Raw genomic sequence first — 17,270 nt, 5'->3', positions numbered from 1 at the left:
GGTAAAATTGTGTACAAAATCTCTCAAAATTCAATTTTTTATCATATGAATTCCATTGTCTCATTGGCTAACTTTATCATTGTGAGAATACTTGTTAAGTACTGTATTTTTTCTGACCTGATAATAGACAAATAAAGGGAGAAGGCCCTCTTTTACCAAATACCACCCTGGTTTTCTTTTAGAGGGACTCTGTTCTAATTATTGCTTTGACAAAATTTCTTCCATTCGAATAAATTTATTACACCTTCATATTTAACTCTTGTTTTACTATGTATGTTTAAACAAGAAACCAGATATATGTATTTAACTATTGTTTCCTTATAAATAGAAATTTGGAGCCAAGAGAGGATTTTTTGTCAACCTACAGTGTTCCTGATGGCTGTAAACTAATTGGCCAAGTTGCTTATGTGAGCTGGCAAGGATTCTTCACTAAAAAGCCCATTCTAAAGCTTCTACGAATTTTACGGTATGTTGTTAGCTTATTGTCTTTAGTTTAATGTTTTAATGTTATGAACAGATTGATGACATCATCATGGGTAGCCCCTTGTCACCCATGCTGATCAACTTGTTTATGGAAGATTTTGAAGAGAAGTAGTACACAGTATGCAGTCTCATTTGCACATAAAATTTGTTGATGATTAGTTTTTGATGGCAATCATCCATTATCAGGTTTCATAACAGAGATTCTACAAAGACTTGAGGAGAAGGTGCTTGACGCTGCTGTTTTAAATCTAATATTTTCTTTAGGTATGTGGATGATACTTTTGTAGTATGACCTCAAGGCAGAGACCAACTATATCAATTTTTTTATCATCTTAGTTCCATACATGAGACCATTCAATTAATCATGGAGATAAGAAAGGACAGATGCCTCACTTTTTTTGGATGTGTTGGCTCACAGCAAAACTGGTGGCTTTGTGGACGTGCTGTTTAGTGCACAGGTGGATGGTGGATGGTGTAATGAGTCCCAAATGCTTGAGGAACTCACACATTTGTAGAGAGTGTCTGAAGATAAAGGCTACTGACCTCATAAAAGCCATAATGCTTTGCAATACAAACTGAAGCCAGTCATCGCAGTTCAAGATGCTGACAAGGAAAGATTTCATTTTGTGGCCTTCCTAGCATACATCACGAGTCTTCAAAAATAGTCTCCATTGTGAGAAAATATTGTGAACTTGATCATTCACCCACCACTTAAGATGGCCATTCTGCTTGGTTTTCTGAAAACATGACCCTGACTCTTCATATGGCAGATATGTATAAGACCAATTTGAGTATGGACATACATAAGACAATCAAACATTGAAAAATCCAGGATGGAATGTAACAATGTTATGAGAAGGAAAGTTGCTACTCACCATATAGCAGAGTTGCTGAGTAGCAGATAGGCACAATAAAAAGATTTTCACACGTAAATGTTTTGGCCAATGGCCTTTGTTAACAATAGATGCACAGGTGTGCACATGCGCGCGCGCACACACACACACACACACACACACACACACACACACACACACACACACAAACACAACTCACACACACGACTGCAGTCAGTCTTAGGCAACTGAAACCACACTGTGGCTGTTGCATTTTCAAAGGCATACATTTTGATATGTTTAGAAAAAATATCATATAGTGCTACTACATATCTTACTCCTCCTTTACTTCACAGATATGGACCAGCTATGTTGAGGGATACTATATCTAGAGGATTTTTGGTGAGTATTGGGTGTAGCTCAGTATATTTTGACACAATGGACTGTTTTGATTTTTGACATATTGCACATTTTCTTAATACCTGTAGGACTCACCTTCTCAAATTTGGAAAATAACAAAGTGTTGCAATTTTTTCAGTACATTTGCCTACTCCATAATGTCTCCATACTTCATGTTTGTGTCTTTTAAAGTCATCGACATAATCTTCAGGAATACACACACACACACACACACACACACACACACCATTGATGAGATTTTTCATGTTTCCTATGAAACAAAATGCCCTTATACTCCTGATACCATTCACTTACATTTCCACCTTCATCCTGCTTAAGGTTTTGCATGACTTTCCTCCATCTGCAATCTTGATGTTGTATAACTTTCATTTGCTTACAAAACTTATGGTAATCAGACTGTTGTGTTGTACCTTGCATTAATAATGTTGTGAGTTCTATATCTTGCTCTGTTAATTCAACAAATTCCTCTAAACCTTACGGTAACCTGGACAAGGCATCTGCAATAACATTCTGACTTCCTTTAATATAAATGATCTTGAAATTGAATTCTTGTAAATATAGACACCACCTAGCTAATCTACGGTGCAATAAGTTACATATTAAAAGTAATGGCAGTGACTGATGGTCACACTAAACTTTAGTGTTCATGCCCCACAAAAAATATTCAAACTTTTTAAATGGCCATGTTACAGCTAAACTTCCACTTCTGACACAGAGTAAGATCTTTCTGCTTCTGATAATATGTGACTAGCAGAACTGATGACCTTGGGTACTTCTTTACCTTCTTCTTCTTCTTCTTCTCATGTCTGGAACAAGCATGCCCCCAGCCCCTCAGGTGAGGCATCTGAGCATAAACAAAAATCCTCAGACTTATCAGGGTGGCTAAGAATGTTTGCATTGACTAATACATGCTTAATGTTATGAAAGTCCTCTTGACACTTATAATCCCATAACCAAGACCTATTTTGCAAAAAAGTTGAGCAATATATCACTGTTCATCAGTTGCTGTGGTACAAATTTATGAAAGAAGGATACACAATATGTTGTAAAAAATGACTTGCTCCCTACCAAAACTAGGTGTTTTTTTTCTGTTACTCCGTAATCTGCAGTGGTTTTACCCTTATCTAATGTACTTGCTGCAGTTTGACTAATTATATCACTCAGAGTTTCATTGATCCTCTCTCTCTCCTTCTTAGTACATCCTGAGAGTCAACTTCTAATGTAGCTACTCTTAAAGTAAGTTCTTCTCCAGCTAGAGGTACTCCTTCAGAGTCTTTAGTTTGTTAAGAACAGTGGTTACCTTTTTTACTGTCAAACACAACTGGCTTTGTGAGGCTTCAATGTTTGTGATTTTCTTTATCTGTTGCTCTACTAGATAATGAGGGTCATTAAAAGATTCTACCTTCTGTCTTAACCTTTAAATTCAGAAAGTACTTCATGCTTTACTTGTTTTTTCATATCATTCAATTTTTTGTCAATTTCAGTGTGAAAATTTTTCTCTAAGTCCTGTGAGACCGTGTCTTACAAATCTTCAAATACTTGTTTTTGTTCTTGTTTCTTTGTCTTTAGATCTTGTGTAACAGTGTTTTGTTGCTGTTTTACCATGTTCATATCTTGTTTCATATTACTGAAATTTGTATTGATACTATCTAATTTTGTGTTTATGTTAGATAATAGCGGCCATAGGAGTGCATTAGTTGTACTACGGTGGTTGCCGTCAGCTGTACTTCTGAAGTTAATGTTTGTGTTGTGACCAAGTATGTTCGTAACGTGTTGTCAAAATTCATATTGGAATCTCTCTCCAATGTTTCATTCATGAGTGGTATGTCACTCTGGGAGATGTGTGACATTGTCTCATCAGTTGTAAATATTGTGTCATCAAGGATATTCTGCTGTGGTGCATCACTATCATTTGTCACACCTGCGACACTCACCTCTGACCTACTTCAACCTTCTGCGGTAGGCACACGTGGTGCCTGAACTTCAAATGTTCGATCACGCAATTCTATGCTATCCTAGCTGATGGCGTTTTCACAGTCTCTATCAACAATGGGCATCTATTTTTCGGCCATGTTGTATGAATATGAAAAAAATAAAAATTTCACAAAAGCATTAAAATTTCATATGCTAATTATTACAGTTGATAATTGTAATTTACGTGATGTCAAAGCCTGTTTTACATCTATTATCATGTGCAAACTATTGTATTGCAATTCTTTAAGTTTTAATGACAATATGTATCACATTGCAAATTTCCTGTAAATTTTTCACAATAAAATTCAAGGAAGGGAATAATGAGCAGAAGATTTCTACCTACATCAAAAGAGGCACTACCAAGTGCAACCATTCAAGCAACTTCCGTAGCCATCCTAGCTTTGCTGCACCGAACAAAACAACTTATTGTGGAAAATTTTACGTACCCTGCATCCAATTCTTATTACTTTCCAAAAAATTTCCTTAATTTTTACCTTTTTGCTTTACTCACTCCCCGTCATGATTCATGCAAACAGAAAATAAAGACAATTACCTTTTATAATTCGTAACGAGACCATCCTACCCCCATGAACCATGGACCTTGCCGTTGGTGGGGAGGCTTGAGTGCCTCAGCGATACAGATGGCCGTACCGTAGGTGCAACAACAATGGAGGATATCTGTTGAGAGGCCAGACAAACGTGTGGTTCCTGAAGAGGGGCAGCAGCCTTTTCAGTAGTTTCAGGGGCAACAGTCTGGGTAATTGACTGATCTGGCCTTGCAACACTAACCAAAACAGCCTTGCTGTGCTGGTACTGCGAACGGCTGAAATCAAGGGGAAACTACAGCCGTAATTTTTCCCGAGGGCATGCAGCTCTACTGTATGGTTAAATGATGATGGCATCCTCTTGGGTAAAATATTCTGGAGGTAAAATAGTCCCCCATTCGGATCTCCGGACGGGGACTACTCAAGAGGACGTCGTTATCAGGAGAAAGAAAACTGGTGTTCTACGGATCGGAGTGTGGAATGTCAGATCCCTTAATTGGGCTGGTAGGTTAGAAAATTTAAAAAGGAAAATGGATAGGCTGAAGTTAGATATAGTGGGAATTAGTGAAGTTCGGTGGTAGGAGGAACAAGACTTTTGGTCAGGTGAATACTGGGTTATAAATACAAAAGAGTCGAGGGACCTGAAAGGGAAGCAGTGGTTGGGAAGGTAGTAAGACAGGGTTGCAGCCTCTCCCCGATGTTGTTCAATCTGTATATTGAGCAAGCAGTAAAGGAAACAAAAGAAAAATTCGGAGTAGGTATTAAAATTCATGGAGAAGAAATAAAAACTTTGAGGTTCACCGATGACATTGCAATTCTGTCAGAGACAGCAAAGAACTTGGAAGAGCAGTTGAAGGACAGTGTCTTGAAAGGAGGATGTAAGATGAACATCAACAAAAGCAAAACAAGGGTAATGGAATGTAGTCTAATTAAGTCGGGTGATGCTGAGGGAATTAGATTAGGAAATGGGACACTTAAAGTAGTAAAGGAGTTTTGCTATTTGGGGAGCAAAATAACTGATGATGGTCGAAGTAGAGAGGATATAAAATGTAGACTGGCAATGGCAAGGAAAGCGTTTCTGAAGAAGAGAAATTTGTTAACATCGAGTATAGATTTAAGTGTCAGGAAGTCATTTCCGAAAGTATTTGTATGGAGTGTAGGCATGTATGGAAGTGAAACATGGACGATAAATAGTTTGGACAAGAAGAGAATAGAAGCTTTCGAAATGTGGTGCTACAGAAGAATGCTGAAGATTAGATGGGTAGATCACATAACTAATGAGGAAGTATTGAATAGGATTGGGGAGAAGAGAAGTTTGTGGCACAACTTGACCAGAAGAAGGGATCGGTTGGTAGGACATGTTCTGAGGTATCAAGGGATCACCAATTTAGTATTGGAGGGCAGCGTGGAGGGTAAAAATCGTAGAGGGAGACCAAGAAATGAATACACTAAGCAGATTCAGAAGGATGTAGGTTTCAGTAGGTACTGGGAGATGAAAAAGCTTGCACAGGATAGAGTAGCATGGAGAGCTGCATCAAACCAGTCTCAGGACTGAAGACCACAACAACAACAACAAATACAAAATCAAATAGGGGTAATGCAGGAGTAGGTTTAATAATGAATAAAAAAATAGGAATGCGGGTAAGCTACTACCAACAGCATAGTGAACGTATTATTGTGGCCAAGACAGACACGAAGCCCATGCCTACTACAGTAGTACAAATTTATATGCCAACTAGCTCTGCAGATGATGAAGAAATTGATGAAATATATGATGAGATAAAAGAAATTATTCAGGTAGTGAAGGGAGATGAAAATTTAATAGTCATGGGTGACTGGAATTCGAAGGTAGGAAAAGGGAGAAAAGGAAATGTAGTGGGTGAATATGGATTGGGGGAGAGAAATGAAAGACGAAGCCGTCTGGTAGAATTTTGCACAGAGCATAACTTAATCATAGCTAACACTTGATTCAAGAATCATAAAAGAAGGTTGTACACACGGAAGAATCCATGAGATACTACAAGGTATCAGATAGATTATATAATGGTAAGACAGAGATTCAGGAACCAGGTTTTAAATTGTAAGACATTTCCAGGGGCAGATGTGGACTCTGACCACAATCTATTGGTTATGAACTGCAGATTAAACTGAAGAACTGCAAAAAGGTGGGAATTTAAGGAGATGGGACCTGGATAAATTGACTAAACCAGAGGTTGTACAGAGTTTCAGGAAGAGCATAAGGGAACAATTGACAGGAATGGGGGAAAGAAATACAGTAGAAGAAAAATGGGTAGCTCTGAGGGATGAAGTAGTGAAGGCAGCAGAGGATCAAGTAGGTAAAAAGACGAGGGCTAGTAGAAATCCTTGTGTAACAGACGAAATATTGAATTTAATTGATGAAAGGAGAAAATATAAAAATACAGTAAATGAAGCAGGCAAAAAGGAATACAAACATCTAAAAAATGAGATTGACAGGAAGTGTAAAATGGCTAAGCAGGGATGGCTAGAGGACAAATGTAAGGATGTAGAGGCTTATCTCACTAGGGGTAAGATAGATACTGCCTACAGGAAAATTAGAGAGACCTTTGGAGAAAAGAGCCACTTCTATGAATATCAAGAGCGCAGATGGCAACCCAGTTCTAAGCAAGGAAGGGAAGGCAGAAAGGTGGAAGGAGTATATAGAGGGTTTATACAAGGGCGATGTACTTGAGGACAATATTATGGAAGTGGAAGAGGATGTAGATGAAGATGAAATGGGAGATACGATACTGCGTGAAGAGTTTGACAGAGCACTGAAAGACCTGAGTCGAAACAAGGCCCTGGCAGTAGACAACATTCCATTAGAACTACTGACGGCCTTGGGAGAGCCAGTCCTGACAAAACTCTACCATCTGGTGAGCAAGATGTATGAGACAGGCGAAATACCCTCAGACTTCAAGAAGAATATAATAATTCCAATCCCAAAGAAAGCAGGTATTGACAGATGTGAAAATTACCAAACTATCAGTTTAATAAGTCACAGCTGCAAAATACTAACACGAATTCTTTACAGACGAATGGAAAAACTGGTAGAAGCCGACCTCGGCGAAGATCATTTTGGATTCCGCAGAAATGTTGGAACACGTGAGGCAATACTGATCCTACGACTTATCTTAGAAGCTAGATTAAGGAAAGGCAAACCTACATTTCTGGCATTTGTAGACTTAGAGAAAGCTTTTGACAATGTTGACTGGAATACTCTCTTTCAAATTCTGAAGGTGGCAGGGGTAAAATACAAGGAGCGAAAAGCTATTTACAATTTGTACAGGAACCAGATGGCAGTTATAAGAGTCGAGGGGCATGAAAGGGAAGCAGCGGTTGGGAAGGGAGTAAGACAGGATTGTAGCCTCTCCCCGATATTATTCAACCTGTATATTGAGCAAGCAGTAAAGGAAACAAAAGAAAAGTTCAGAGTAGGTATTAAAGTCCATGGAGAAGAAATAAAAACGTTGAGGTTCACCGATGACATTGTAATTCTGTCAGAGACAGCAAAGGACTTGGAAGAGCTGTTGAACGGAATGGACAGTGTCTTGAAAGAAGGATATAAGATGAACATCAACAAAAGCAAAACGAGGATAATGGAATGTTGTCGAATTAATTCGGGTGATGCTGAGGGAATTAGATTAGGAAATGAGACACTTAAAGTAGTTTTGCTATTTGGGGAGCAAAATAACTGATGATGGTCGAAGTAGAGAGGATATAAAATGTAGACTGGCAATGGGAAGGAAAGCGTTTCTGAAGAAGAGAAATTTGTTAATATCGGGTATAGATTTAAGTGTGAGGAAGTCGTTTCTGAAAGTATTTGTATGGAGTGTAGCCATGTATGGAAGTGAAACGTGGACGATAAATAGTTTGGACAAGAAGAGAATAGAAGCTTTCGAAATGTGGTGCTACAGAAGAATGCTGAAAATTAGTTGGGTAGATCACATAACTAATGAGAAGGTATTGAATAGGATTGGGGAGAAGAGGAGTTTGTGGCACAACTTGACAAGAAGAAGGGACCGGTTGGTAGGACATGTTCTGAGGCATCAAGGGATCACAAATTTAGCCTTGGAGGGTAGCATGGAGGGTAAAAATCACAGATGGAGACCAAGAGATGAATACACTAAGCAGATTCAGAAGGATGTAGGCTGCAGTACGTACTGGGAGATGAAGAAGCTTGCACAGGATAGAGTATCATGGAGAGCTGCATCAAACCAGTCTCAGGACTGAAGACAACAACAACAACAAGAAGGCAATAGAAATTTCTTATTATAACAGTAGGTAACAAACCCTACTCACAACCGGTGCCCTGGAGTCCAGGCACACAGGTCGACATTTGTGTTGTAAATAAAATAAATAAAATATAATATACATGTATGTATGAGAAACATTTTAAAAGGCAATTTTTAGGCTATCAGACTTCTTCTCTTACATTTCAATTGCAGATGGAGACAGCGGACTCCAAGTACACCAGTGCATGTCGTCATTAAGAAAATCCTCCTCACTTGGTTTCACTTCACTTGAATAAAAAAATACTTAATACTGGTATCAATTTTTTCCTTATTTTGAAATGTGTTTGATACAAAACACTCGTAGCCTGTCATCCTCCAAACGGCACTTCCTATCAGAACTTCTACATACAAGAGAGTTTGAATAACAAAATCATGTACAAAAAAATGAATGATGGTTTTCTCATTTGTCTGTGCCTTAGCACGCATTCATAATTGACGTCTTTACCAATGCTTATGGTTGATCGGCGTTTCATTTTTTGTTATTAATAAATTTTAACTTTACTATATCCTTGGGGGGGGGGGGGGGGGGGGGTGTCTTTCATCATTTGTGTAGTGTCCTGCAGTCGGCAGGAAAGAACTTACAGTCAATTTGAACACACTTTATTACAATTAAAGAAAAAACACCTTCTTGGCATACACTAAGTTTTAAATGCAGAACAAACAAGAAAAACCACAACTCTGTGGTAGCAATACAGATAAGGAAACAAGACAATGGAAGAAAATACTGACCAAAACTACTCTACAAAATACAACATGCTACTGCAAGACTAAGGCAAGTGAATAAAAGGCTAGGGCCAGTGTAAGTACTGGCCAGAGCTGTTCCTCACGGTTGGTAAACACTGCCAGTCTGACAGTCTAGGCTTACTTATAAAGCCAGGTCGATGGAGTGCTACAGCAGTCGTATGAGTTCTGTTTGGTGGAACACTGTCACTTGTTGCCTGGCTAAATAGTTCTGTGTTTATTTGGAAAGACTGTTACTGTTTCTGTCTGCTGGCGATGTATCTCTCCACTCTGCTAAAAGGGGGTTAGCAACCCATCTTGCTTGTTGGTTCTGTAGACTCTCTAACAATAAGGGGCCACTACAACATTTCTCCACCTGGGGGGGGGGGGGGGGGGTGGGAGGGGGGGGGGGGGGTTGGGGGGGGGGGAGGAGGAGGATTACACAGCACCACAAATGTCCATAGGAGTAAGGGCATCCTGGTCGATGTCCAAGGGAGTGGGAGGTGGTGACGCAGCAGGGGCAGCTGGCAGTGGAGAATGCGGCTGAGGCGAAAGCAAAGGTTCTGCCATAGGGTGGTCAGCAGCTCCCCCAGGGCGTCGCGGTCCACCAAACAGGGGTAGATCTGGTTGAGGTGCCAGCGGGCTGCAGACATGTCGGCCCACCGGAGAGACGCCATCGCCCAGCTGCAGAGCCTGGTGATGACGCCAGGCACCCAGCATGCCCATGGATGAGAGAAGGTCCACACCAAGACCTCCTGCTCGGTGTGAAAGGAGTGTGTCAGCATGCGGGCAGGAGGGTGAGAAGCCTCTGGAACTAAGAAAGATAAGGGGGGATGGAATGGTCGCCAGTGAAGTATCTCCACTGAAGTTTTACTGGCATGGGGGTGGCGCAGCATGTAGCCAAGAAAAAAAACACAGCCTCCTCCAGCGGGTGATGGCTCAGCAGCTTATCAAGCTGGGTCCTGAATGTCCCCACAAAACATTCCTCCCGGCTGTTTGATGCAGGGTGAAATCGGGTGGTATGGACAAGGGAAATTCCATTGGCAGTACAGAATTGCTTAAACTCGGTTGAAGTAAACTGTGGACCATTATCCATAACAGTTGTTTTGGGGAGTCCCTTGACAGCAAAGAGGTGCCGGCGAATTTTGATAGTATCAGCAGATGTGGTGTACATCATGCGGGAGACATAAGGGTATCCCGACCTGGAGTTGAACAGTATGAGCTACTGGGAACCATGAAATGGCCCTGCGAAATCCAAATGGAGATGTTCCCATGGAGCAGTAACATCCGGCCATGAAAAACACTGGCGCGAGGGTGCTGCCTGATACGTTTGGCATGTGCTGTAGGCTGACATGAGGGATGCTATGTCTTTATCCATACCACACCAATAAAGGTGTCGGTAGGCCAGCTGTTAGGTGAGAACAACGCCCAATGACCAGTACTGAGAACATCGAGGACGTGACGGCACAACACATGTGATATGACCACCCGAGGAATGTCAGAATCACTGTGCAAAAGAATATAACTCCACTGCGGAAAAAGAGACTGGGCCAATGATCCCAAAAGTGCTGGACCTCTGCATTGCAGATGCTGTGATGGCTGGCCAGCCAACCCGCTGTGATTTGGTGGCGGAGCATTTGCAGTGTGAGAGTTTGCAGTGTCTGATACTGAGCAGTGGCCTGCCGGACTGCATTGACATCCAACAGAAGGGCGTCCAGAGCTGCATCCATGTCCAGGTTCACATGGAAACACACCAAGGGGGAAGCGTCAAACTCACAGTCCACCCCGGCAGGCAGCCAGGACAGAAAATTGGCATTTGCATGCTGTTCAGAAGTTCAGTAGACAATATCAAAGTCGAACATCACCAGGAAGAGCGCCCAATGCTGGAGGCAGCACACCATCAGGGCGAGCACTGCAGCACCTGGGTGCAACAAAAAAAGCAAAGATTTGTGATTGGCAGCGTGAAATGACCGTACACAAAATCATAGAACTTCATCAAGACAAAAAACCAGCGCCAAAGCTTCCTTTTCGATTTGACTATATTTACTTTGAGCGTCGGTCAATTTTTTGGATGCAAAAACCACTACCCTCTCAACACCGTCAACCACTTGTGAGAGGGCCACACCCAGGCCATAGTCCAAGGCATCGGCAACAATGATGAGGGGCAGGGAAGGATCGTAAGTAGCTAGACAAGGAGGGCAGGAGAGAGCTGACTTGAGACTGGTTAAAACCAGCTCACATGCCATGTCCCAAACCTGACGCTCACTCTTGCACAATAACCCAGTCAGGGGTACTAGAATCTCAGCAGCATGGGGTATAAAATGCCGATAATAGTTGATTTGACTGAGGACAGACTGCAGTTGCTTCATGTTGGTGGGAGGAGGCAGGTTTTGAATCACTTCGACATACTCGTAAGAGCCATGTAGGCCGCAGGCATCAATCGTTAACTAGAGATAGCTGACCTCTTGCTCCAAAAAGTCACACTTTTCTTTCTGGCAATGCAGATTAGCCTTGGAAAAAACCAGAAACAGCTGGTCTAGCTTGTCCGTAAGGTCCACCGCTGATGAGCCACCGACGATGACGTCATCCAGATAATTGGCCACCCCGGGCATCTGGCTTGTGAGCTGTTCCAAATAACATTGGAAAATTACAGGGTGCTGCCAGTGCCAAACAGGAGGCAGTTCTACCGAAAAAGGCCACACGGGGTGCTGATGACTAGGATCTGCTGCAATTCCTCGTCCAAAGGCAGCTGCAAATAAGCATTGCGGAAATCAATTTTGGCAAAAACGGTCGAGCTCGTGAGACGTGTGAGTATGTCATCCACCGATGGGTCAGGATGGTCATCGATGACGGACTGAGAATTGACTGTGACCTTAAAGTTGCCACAGATGCATAAAGCACCATTCGGCTTCTCGACTATCACAATAGGCATCGCCCAGTGACTGCGCAATGGGGAAAAGGATGCCTTCATCCTGTAAGCGGCAAGGTTCCACCTGGAGCCTGTCTCGGAGAGCAAAGGGAACCAGGTGGGCCTTAAAAAAATGAGGAACAGCAGAGGGAAGAAGCTGAACATGCACGATGAAACCCTTCACCTCTGGTGTGGAGGATGGGAACAATGTGTCATATTTTCTGAGCAACGGGGCGATGAGGGTATCTGATGAGGGAATTGACACCACTTGTACTGTGTACTGCAATGGTAAATCCAGATGACCAAAAATTTCCACACTCAGAAGGTTACTGGGCACCAAAAACTGAACGGTGAAGGAATGACCATTGTAAGAGATTTGTGTGGATGGATGTAGAGTGATTACTGCACTTTGCAAGAAGTGAGTGTACGGGGATAAAGCTGGCAAGCCCAAACGTTGGTATATGGCACCATCCACAATAGAGACAGATGATGCAGTGTCAATTTGGAAAACCACCGGAATATGTGCAACCTCCAAGGTAATGATAAAATGGGCACCTGATTGGGGAATGATTGAGAATACTTGGCCGTCAATAGAGTGCGAGGCTTCCAGGTCCTGAGGTGGTGATTTGTGACGAGCCTGTGCATCCCCAGGAAGCATGGCATCAACGTGATGTTTTTGTGAAGCCTGACACACCACGGCGATGTGGCCCACTCGACTGCGAGCCATACATCTTGCTCGCTGGTGGGGGCACTCCTACCATTGCTGAGTCCGGAAACAGTCCAGACGGGATAGAAGCCAAGTGAATGACTTCCTGTCGTGGAGTGGGCCAATGGATAGATGAGGCTCACACTCGGTGCTAGACAACTGGCAAGCTGCGAAAACAGCTTGATCAAGATGCGGTGGTTGTAGCCAGTGAGACTGTTCAAACGCATGAATGATCGGCAGACAGGTGTCGAGGGACATGGGTCCTGTAACTTCAAAATATCAGACTGAAGACCCTTGTCTGGTGTGTGAAACATCACCATATCACGAATCAATGAAGAGGCATAAGGCTGCAGGTGACGTTGGCACACCGGAATTTACAATCGCGGGAGAGACCCTGGAACATTGTAATCCATTCCCGATAAGTCTGACCTGAAGACTTTCGACAAGAAAAGAAAGTCTGACAGGTGGGGGGTGACATGTATTTGTGCGTCAAAGCACTCAAAAAGACAGCCCTTAATGTGAGTAAATGAGAGATCTCGAGGGGCTGCTCAGGGTTCAATTGTTGAATTAAACGATATACCTGTGGACTGACTGCTGCTTGAAAAAAAAAAATAGCTCGACTTCAAGTTTCATCATGGATCCCACATGCCAGAAACGTCGTTGGAGCCACGTGCAACATGTTCAATTTACCTGCAATGGAATCAACCCTATGGGCTGCTGCTTGCAACGCTGGCGAGTCAGAGTGAATTTCTGAATGTGTGACTGTTGCCTGAATCTGTTGTAAAGTTTCCACCTAGGACTGAAGAAGCTCCTCAGAGGAGGCCATTCCATCGGAAAAGGAAAATCCCATCCTCGTCACCAGTAACTGTAGTATGCTGCAGTTGGCAGAAAAGAACAAACATTCAATTTTAACTCACTTTATTACAATTAAAGAAAAAAAACATGTTCTTGGCATAAATTAAGTTTTAAACGCAGAACAAAAAAAAAAAAAAAAAAAAACTGTGCCAGCAAAAGAGATAAGAAAACAAGACAATGGAAGAAAATACTGACCAAAACTACTCTACAAAGTACAATGTGCTACTACAAGACTAAGGCAAGTGAATACAAGGCTAGGGCCGGCATAAGTACTGATGGTAGCTGTTCCTAGCAGTTGATAAACACTGCCAGTCTGACGGACTAGGCGTGCTTATAAAGCCAGGTCGGCAGAGTGCTACAGTGGTCATATGAGTTCTGATTGGTGGAACACTGTCACATGTTGTCTGGCGAAGTAGTTCCATGTTTATTTGGAAGTCTGTTACTGTTTCTGTCCGCTGGTGATGTTTCTCTCCACGCTTCCGAAAGGGGGGTTAGCAACACATCTTGCATGTCGGTTCTGCGGGCCCTCTAACAACAATGTATTTACACACTTAGTTGTTGTTGTTGTTGTGGTCTTCAGTCCGCAGACTGGTTTCATGTAATCCTCCACACTAGTTTATTCTGAACAATACTCTTCATCTCTGCATAACTACTGCAGCGTGTTTACTGTATTCAAGTTGTGGTCTCCCTCCACAGATTTTACCCCTTATGCTTCCTTCCATTACCAAATTAATGCTTCCTTGAGTTCTCAGGATGTGTGTTATCAAGTAATCACTTCTTTTAGTCAGGTTGTGGTCCAGTACAGCCCGGCCGTGGTGGCCGAGCGGTTTCAGGCGCTTCATTCTGGAACCGCGCGACTGTTATGGTCACAGGTTCAAATCCTGCCTTGAGCATGGATGTGTGTGATGTCCTTAGGTTAGTTAGGTTTAAGTAGTTCTAAGTTCTAGGGAACTGATGATGTTAAGTCCCATAGTCCTCAGAGCCATTTGAACCATTTTTGGTCCAGTACTCCTTTTTCCCCAGTTCAGTTCAGTACCTCTTCATTAGTTATTCAATATTCTTTAGTAGCACCACCTTTCAAAACCTTCTATTCCCTTTCTGTCTAAACTGTTTATCGTCCACATTTTATTTCTGTACAGGGTTACACCATCACATGAATACCTTCAAGAAAGATTTCCAACACTCAGATTTATAGTTGGTTTAACAGTTATCTCTTTTTCAGTATTGTTTTTCTTGCTATTGGCAGTCTGCATTTTATGTCCTCTCTATTCCAGCCATCATTAGTTATTTTTCTGCTCAAATAGCAAAACTTTTAGTGCCTCATTTCATATTCTAATTCCCCCAACATTGCCTGCTTTAAATTGTTTATATTCCATCACCCTTGTTATAATTTTGTTGATATTCATCTTATAACATCTTTTCATGACACTATTCATTTCATCTCTTGCAAGTCAGGTGTCATCTCTGAGAGAATTGTCATTTGCGAACAGTGTTTTTGTTTCATCGCCATGAAGTTTAATTCCCTTTCCAATGTTTCTTCGGTTTTTCCCTACATTTTGCTCAGTGGACAGACTGTATAACTCCTTTCTCATCTACTTCTTCCATTTGTGCCCCTTGACTCCTATAACTGCAATCTGACATCTGTAAAAGATAACTTTTCAATCTCTGTATGTCCCTGTTATCTTCAGAATGTCAAAGTCAGCTTTGTCAAAAGCTTTCTCTAAATCTATAAATGCTGTAAATGTAGGTTTGCCTTTCTTCAGTCTCCCTTCTAAGATAAGTTGTAGGATCAGTATGGCCTTGGAGTTCCTAGATTTTTCTGGAACCCAAACTGATCTTCTCCAGGGTCATCATCGACCAGTTTTTCCCTTCTTCTGTAAATAATGCATATCAGTAATATGCAAAGCATGACTTATTACACTGATGGTTAGATTACATTCACAAATGTCAGCATCTGCTTGCTTTGGAGTGGGAATTATTACATTCATCATGAAGTCTGCCTCATATATCTTGCATACAAGGTGGAATAGTTTTCATGGGGCCCCCAAAGTTCTCAGTAACTCATACAGAATTTTGTCTACTCCAGGGGATTTGCTTTGACTAAACCTTTCAGAGCTCTGTCAAGTTCTTTTTGCAGTATCACACCTCCCATCTCATTTTATGTACTTCCTCTTCTCTTTCTGTAATACTGCTTTCAAGTCTTTTTCCATTCTATAGATCCTCTATGCAGTCTTTACTTCTTTCAGTCTTCCCTTCTTTGCCTAATACTAGTCTACCATCTGAACTCCTAATATTTATACAGTTGCTTCTTACTTTACAAAATGTCCCTTTTATTTTCCTGTATGTTACGTCTATCTTTATTTCATATCTTTGTAATGCACTATTTTTGTAATTGTTTTGCTGTTGTCAGCATCACCAATATCATAATTTTTTATTGTTGTAACAGGAAGTATACAGAAGAAAGAAGAAATCTTTGTTGGACAAGTATGAATGTTCAAGGCTTCCTTGACAGTCCTGTTACCTGGGGCCTCAAAGAACAAGGATTTTTCACAAGTGGAGACAATCATTACACCTTGTTCCTGAAAGATGGTGCAGCATTGCTTGCATGTCAAGTAAATGGTGCACAAAAGAAATACAGGAAATAAAATTTATACTTAAAAATAGTTCATAAACAATATCTTTTATTTACACAATGTGTACAACTAGGTTTTAATTTTTATCTGTTCCAGAGACAAACTGCATTGCACAGATATTCTATCTCTTTTCAAATATTACCTCATTATGCCATCAACTTTATATTGTTATTGCTCCTTTCTCCTCAAGTTCTATTAACTTGTGATGTGTAATGAAGATGTTTTTGATCTGCTTGCTGTTGTGAATCACACAGTACAACAATCAAAGTTTCTTATACAGTTTTTGTAAGATTTTGACAAGGAATTTAAAGCATTAATTCAAGTAATTTACTGATTTTATTTCTTATTTGTGTCCATTCAGGGATAACATGCACACAAAAATATAAACCAATTGCAAAAATGTGTTTTATTTTAGACAAAAAAGTTTTTAAATTTCTTGAAATGTATAGCATTTGCAACCCTTTTTGTGAGTAACTTCTTTAATATTATTGTTAACACACAGAAAAAGGCTCATTCCAAAATTAAGTAATATAGGAACAATTTGTGAGTAACTTCTTTAATATTATTGTTAACACACAGAAAAAAGCTCATTCCAAAATTAAGTAATATAGGAACAAAAAGTACTTGTCATCATAATGTGCAAAGAGTCACATACATGTTGTCCTCTGTTTTGAATAGAAGAAAGATGTCATTTTCAAAACTCACTTAATGACACACAAAACTGAAAAACTCCACACTGTCAAGATGAACATCCCCTTCACACTGAGCTACTGCTGGCAGAACATTGTTTCCAGTAGTGGCCTTCACATGACGTCACTCGGTGGTGCATTTGACTGGCCAAGCCTCGGATTGCCACCTATGAAAGGTCGGCACATGATGT

General features: G+C 41.1%; 1 protein-coding gene across 2 annotated transcripts in view; it reads left to right on the top strand.

The window, feature by feature from the left end:
* The window catches only part of LOC124591520 (ribonuclease P protein subunit p40-like), a 221,638-nt gene extending 204,880 nt beyond the window's left edge, over positions 1-16,758 (top strand). The window contains exons 6-8 of one of the 2 annotated variants that reach the window (XM_047131741.1): positions 329-466; positions 1,673-1,718; positions 16,204-16,402. In XM_047131741.1, coding sequence (XP_046987697.1) covers positions 329-466; positions 1,673-1,718; positions 16,204-16,266 — 247 coding nt within the window. In that variant the 3' untranslated portion in view covers positions 16,267-16,402. Of the gene's footprint in view, positions 1-328; positions 467-1,672; positions 1,719-16,203 lie in introns of both variants that reach the window. The other variant, XM_047131740.1, reaches the window with a different exon arrangement.
* The last annotated feature ends 512 nt before the right edge of the window (positions 16,759-17,270 follow it).

This window comes from Schistocerca americana, chromosome 2 (genome assembly GCF_021461395.2).
Source record: "Schistocerca americana isolate TAMUIC-IGC-003095 chromosome 2, iqSchAmer2.1, whole genome shotgun sequence".
In the NCBI taxonomy this organism is placed as follows: Eukaryota; Metazoa; Arthropoda; class Insecta; order Orthoptera; family Acrididae; genus Schistocerca; species Schistocerca americana.
Note: the sequence above shows the minus strand (reverse complement) of the source record. Positions and strands in the feature narration are given on the sequence as shown.